The sequence below is a fragment of the Aedes aegypti genome, chromosome 2, assembly GCF_002204515.2.
Source record: "Aedes aegypti strain LVP_AGWG chromosome 2, AaegL5.0 Primary Assembly, whole genome shotgun sequence".
Lineage (NCBI taxonomy): Eukaryota > Metazoa > Arthropoda > Insecta > Diptera > Culicidae > Aedes > Aedes aegypti.
The window spans coordinates 459685462-459691461 of NC_035108.1; the positions used below are offsets into that span (position 1 = coordinate 459685462).

Consider the following 6000-nt stretch of genomic DNA (forward strand, 5'->3'; position numbering starts at 1 on the left):
GGCCAAGTCTCCAGCATAAGTTTAAAAACTCACACCTTCCATAGAAGAAGAAGAAGACCTTCCATAATACACCGGGGGTTTTGGAGTTTGGGAAGTAGGCAACGCAACATCTTTGACCAGAAGGTTCTTTAAGTTTTGCTTTTACTCTAGACTTCCCCTACACGTATGAATGATGCAAGGTCGAAAGAACATGAATCAGTCATACATATAACGGTAGTGAAGTGTTTTGCCTAAGGATATGCGAAAGGAGGGATTTTGTGTGGTGTTTTGTAAATCGCTCTGTGGAACAAATTTGTTATTAGTTAAATAATAAGTTCATTTGATTTACCTTTCAATTAGTATTCAATGATTACAGAAACTTTATACTTAACAAAGGCGTGGAGTGCAGCAAGCTAGGTAGGCGGATCAAGTGCGTATCGATTTGGCGAGCGTAGGGCAGAACCGAGGATGGAGAGATGCGACCGCAAACCGACGTTTTCTCGGCCATTACGCTGCCATGATAAGGTTGCCTTTCCTCTTCGATGAATTATTCCGCGAAGCGGGTTAGATATGAAAACAAGGATAAAGAGAGAAGGACTGTTAGTGATTGTTACATGCTTTATGGCAGTATTGGCGTACATTGAAGTCATACAAAATTCGCTCTTTGGATTCCCACGATAACAATCCCTGAAACTAATGATAAACAACAAAAAATGAATCCGAAAGAGCGAGAACCTTGATGTTTCAATGTATGACAATCCAGCTTTATTGCATGTGAGAAGTTCTTGGTGATATTCTCACAACGGCCATTCAGAATGGTTCGATGGATGTAGATAAAAGATCATTATGATAAAATTAACGCGACGACATGTTAGTAAGCTCAAAACGATTATTATATTTACAACTGTTAATTTAAATAGTTAAGCTAAGGGTAGGTTATTGCATATAACTTTATAGATAAGCAGAAGTGCTTACGAACGTGAATCCATCCCATCTTCAAATGCACAACACTTCATTCTGGAACTTTAGAACGTCCATGTTGTAACTTGTTCACACAAGAAATCTGCCTCGACCGAGTTGGCAGAACGCGCCCATACCCCTTTCTGAACCAAAGGACAGAGAACTAACCATGATACCTTAACTACAAATACAAAAGCTACTTCTATGTTATTTCCACTACTACGCTCGCGATAATTATGTTATGATCGTTAGAATAAAAACGATTGAGGTTACTACTAGATAACAGAAATACTACCCAAAGAACGCTAATGTCGCCAGTGTTGGTGTAATGAATGCAAAGTAGTGCAAAAATGCGTAGAGAATTAAATAAGGTGTAAATTACAGCATTTTGTTCAATAATATTATATTATATTATAAAAGATATTTAAAAATGAAACATTTCAGTAACAACAGGGTCATCAGTTTTCTAATTATTATACATATATCAGTAACACTACTAAACTATCTCTAATACCGCTACAACCTACCTTGCTAAATAACGCAATACCGTAAAATGCCGTAATTCAAAACCTTTTGGAATATTTCTCAAAAATCGTAAATTATTGTTAATGATAATTTTAATTGGAATTATGATGCATTACCAGCATATACAAATAGCGGTATGGGCAAATTTCAAAATTGTTCTTAAATTTTGACTAATTTTGGACCAAATACGCGGATTTAGGCGATGCGCTGAATTACGGCACTTTGCGGTATTACTAAGGTAATAATTACTACATTGTTAGTAAACCTAACATAAATGTCTATTTTCAATGACCTGTGAGACGCAGAGACCAGCCGCACCCACTCTTGCGCCTCGTGGTCTACTGAAAAAGATTTATGTATATTGAACTAATACTACTATTAGAAATAGTGCTGCTGAAGAAGGTGATCGTTGGTTTCCCAGTCTTGTTAGTGATTTGAGTGTTAGTAGAGACTGGTAGTAGGCCCTGCCGGTCCCTCCAGCATTACGCGTAGTTATCTGGTGTTAGATCATGCGACAGTAACTAAACTCATGCTGAAGGTGTGATAAATCAAGTGTAAAATATATTTAAGCATTGAAACACAGCTCATTATTTAACTTAAAACTATTCGACTAACTTACATTTCATAAGTTATAATTACGATTATTTTCGCGATCAATATATTAGCATTAGAGTAATTTTTCACAATATCAACAATATGTAATCGCTTGATAAATCACCGTCAATCCCATCACCTAAGGGCAGGGATGTTGAAGAGGGCATACCATATGAAACAATATTAAGGTACCGTGGGGCAAGTGGGTAATGGATTTCGCATAGTTGGGATTCTTTTCAATCAACGTCTTCCTTTTAATCGACTGTCCGAAGTAAACATATTAATATCGTAATATTTGGCAACCATGGTTTCCCGGACAAACTGATAAGATTGATCAAGGCGACGATGGAGCGAGTGATGTGCGTAGTCCGAGTATCAGGGACTCTCTCGAGTCCCTTCGAATCTCGCAGAGGGTTACGGCAAGGCGATGGCCTTTCGTGTTTACTGTTCAACATTGCTTTAGAGGGTGTGATAAGAAGAGCGGGGATAGACACGAGTGGCACGATTTTCAGAAACTCCATTCAGTTACTTGGTTTCGCCGACGACATTGATATTGTTGCACGCAACACGCACGGACTGAACATCAATGTGTCAAAGACGAAGAACATGATAGCGAGGGGCTCAGGAGAAGACACGGCACGCCCCCCACCTCGAGTTCATATTGACGGTGATGAAATCGAGGTTGTCGAAGAATTCGTGTACTTGGGCTCACTGGTGACCGCCGACAACGACACCAGCAGAGGAATCCAGAGACGCATCGTTGCTGGAAATCGTGCCTACTTTGGACTCCGCAGAACGCTCCGATCGAGCAAAGATCGCCATCGCACGAAGTTGGCCATCTACAAGACGCTGATTAGACCGGTACTCCTCTATGGGCACGAAACATGGACCCTACGTGCAGAGGATCAACGCCTTGGTGTTTTCGAACAGAAGGTGTTGTGGACCATCTACGGCGGAGTGCAGATGGAAGACGGAACGTGGAGAAGGCGGATGAACCATGACTTGCACCAGCTGCTGGGAGAACCAACCATTGTTCACCTCGCAAAAATTGGAAGGCTGCGGTGGGCTTGGCATGTCACCAGAATGTCGGATACCAACCCGGTGAAAATAATTCTCGAAAACAATCCGACCGGCACCATACGACGTGGTGCGCAGCGAGCAAGATGGGTCGATCAAGTTGAGGACGATCTGCGGACCCTTCGCAGTATGCGTGGCTGGCGACGGGCAGCCATGGACCGAGTCGAATGGAGACGTCTCCTACGTACAGCAGAGGCCACCCAGGCCTTAGCCTGACTGGGTAAGGTAAGTAAGGTTTCCTTTAGTTCCATGATTTGGCCATGATAATAGCTTTTAACACTTTGAGTATAGTCTTTCTTAAATTATCAGCACGTTCTGTTGTTCTATGATAATTGCGAACCTTGTTTACTTATAGCTACCTAAATCGAAAACACAATTTCAGTCTCTAATGAGAAACTTTTCACTTGCCCCACGTGAGTAGAAAATTGACGGTGTTTCAATTTAGTTATTTTTAGGTCTCTGTCGAATTAATTCTAAAACTTTTTTTTATTGCAGTTTAATACTGTCAGAAGGGACAACTTAGAAGTGGTACAGAAAAATATATTCCGTTGAAAATATTAAAATAAGATTGCACGCCACCAACTTGTTACGGAGTGATAATTGACAGGCTAACAATTTTTCTCTCTATTATGCAAAAATGGCTGAAAAATCTCAGAAATCTCTTGCTTAACGTAATGTTCTCAAAGGTTTACTCATGAGTTTAAAACGTTAATTCGCATATTTAGTTAAATATACCAATTATTTTCACTTATCCCATTTACCCACTTGCCCCGCGGTACCTTACTTGAAACGTCCCTCTTTCTGGTTAACGTCCCCTATGGCAACGGCTTGGTGTCTAGTTCGAATAACAGTACCAAGACAGCCAAGGTGTTGTGAAAAACTTGTTTTAATTTGGCATTAGTGCATAAATGCCACTGTGAGTAACAAACTGATAGTTCCACATTTTGATGGTCATCACACGAAATACCTACTTTATCTCTAACAACTTACAGACTGATAACTTTTTATTTAACCATTTTCGCTTTCTTATTCGCCTTAGCAATTTTGGACTTCAACGCTTTCACATCAACCTTATCGCTATTCCTCGCATCACCCTTCGGTTTCGGTTTGCTCTCATCCGGAGCCACAAAGTCCTTCTCTCGCCGCTGCTTCTGGACGTTGGAGCTTTTCTGTTCCTTCTCCCGTCGCTCCTGCATCCGTTTCGCCTTTTTCTGTGCTTCGGTGAGGAAATATTCACCGGAAGCCAACTCTTTATCGACTTTACTTTCAAGCAGTGGCGGAGGGAAAGGTGTGTATTCCTTCTTTTTCTTCTGCTCTTTGGGCTTCTTACGTTTGGTCGTGTTCTTGGACTGGAATTTCGGAAGAAACCGTTCCCAATTCTCCTCCTTCAGTTTGTCGTCCTTCATCAGTTCTCGTTTTATCATCAGAGCTTTGATGTTGTAAATTGGGTGAATGTTCTTCATCGTTTCCTCAACGACTTTTCTCACACACTGAAGGCCCTTGTATGGTCCAATAGCAGATACCGTTGCTCCCTGGACCAAAACGTAACAATTGGTCAGTAATTCCAGAGACTTCAACGTACATCCGTTAGGTCCAATCAATCGATTTCGTCTCTTAACAAATTTGGCCTTGTTCCGAACCAGATTCTTAATCTTAATGATGTCGCAGCTTATTTCATCGTCCAAAACCTTCACGGCCTGTTCGAAGGGAACCGATCTGGACAACAGCTTAATCAAATCCCTGGCCTTCAGAATGATGAATGGATCCCATGTATTTCGGGTGGTCTTCACCGTCATGTTACCCTGAATCAAATCCAGTTCCGCCTTCAGGTGGTGCCCGTCCAGAGCCTTCTCGACCAGTGGCCAACATTCCTTGATGTACTTTTCCCGATACTTCGGGAACAGGCAGGAGAAGGAACTTTCTTCGGCCAGTCCTTGGGGGTTATCTTCCTTCTTGAACTCGGGGATTTTCAGCAGCCACGCATTCTCCACCGGTCCGCTGAAGTGCTCGATGTCCCCGGCTTGATCGTTGGTATCCGATTCCGAGTCACTCATTGTTTTACGAGGTTTTTAATTAACAAGAATAGAACTTTTTTAAACAGCTCAGGAAAAAGTACCGACGAAGTCTTCGCGAAGCGCACGTTGTTTTTATTTACATGTGCCGTATTCGGCGTGAAGCATGGTGTGAAGTTATTTTGGATGTCACTTTATGTGAAAATGCAAAATGCACTGCATGCAGAATCCATCGCCGCCCTTCAGAAACTTTCTTCACGGAGCCGCGCACAAATCAATACAGTACCAGAACAACGGCCTAACTGACAAAAGTAAACAAATTGAGTTTTATTCACCTAACAGTTTATTTGATAAACTACAATCATATACTGCACAACTGTTTCTTAAAAATAACGTTTTTCACGAAATAAGTAAGAAAAACATAAAGGCGCATTTGATATTCTCTTTCGATACGAACTATGATGTCAATTTCGCCCACCTTCCCCCCCCCCTGCGATAACCGGGCGCATTTGCGATTGAGTGTGGCAGCAGGGCGCATTTAAAACTGAGTGTGCAGAAGGTCGATAGTGAAGAAGGTTCGTGTGAAAGAGCGTAGCAAAACGGCTAAGCTGATGATAGTCAAACCAGAAGGATGAGGTAGAAAGGCGCAATCGCTGCTGTCAAACTGAAGAAGACGAAAAACCGCGGGGCGCAACAATCCTCAATTTTGATGAATGGCGCATGATGCTTTTTTATTTATTTAAACATGTTGTTCATAATATGAAAATAAATCAGATGGTTTGTTACAAAAGTAATATTGTAATAGATTATACAAAAATGCATCATGCGATTAAATCGATCGGAAACGTAATAT

The 6000-nt window shown here is 41.4% G+C and overlaps 1 protein-coding gene across 1 annotated transcript; it reads right to left on the reverse strand.

The window, feature by feature from the left end:
• Nucleotides 1-4121: 4121 nt before the first annotated feature.
• On the reverse strand, nt 4122-5295 carry LOC5565923 (KRR1 small subunit processome component homolog). The gene has a single exon (XM_001650195.2). The coding sequence runs from the start codon at nt 5187-5189 to the stop codon at nt 4140-4142; it is 1050 nt and encodes a 349-aa protein (XP_001650245.1). The 5' UTR covers nt 5190-5295; the 3' UTR covers nt 4122-4139.
• Nucleotides 5296-6000: the final 705 nt, after the last annotated feature.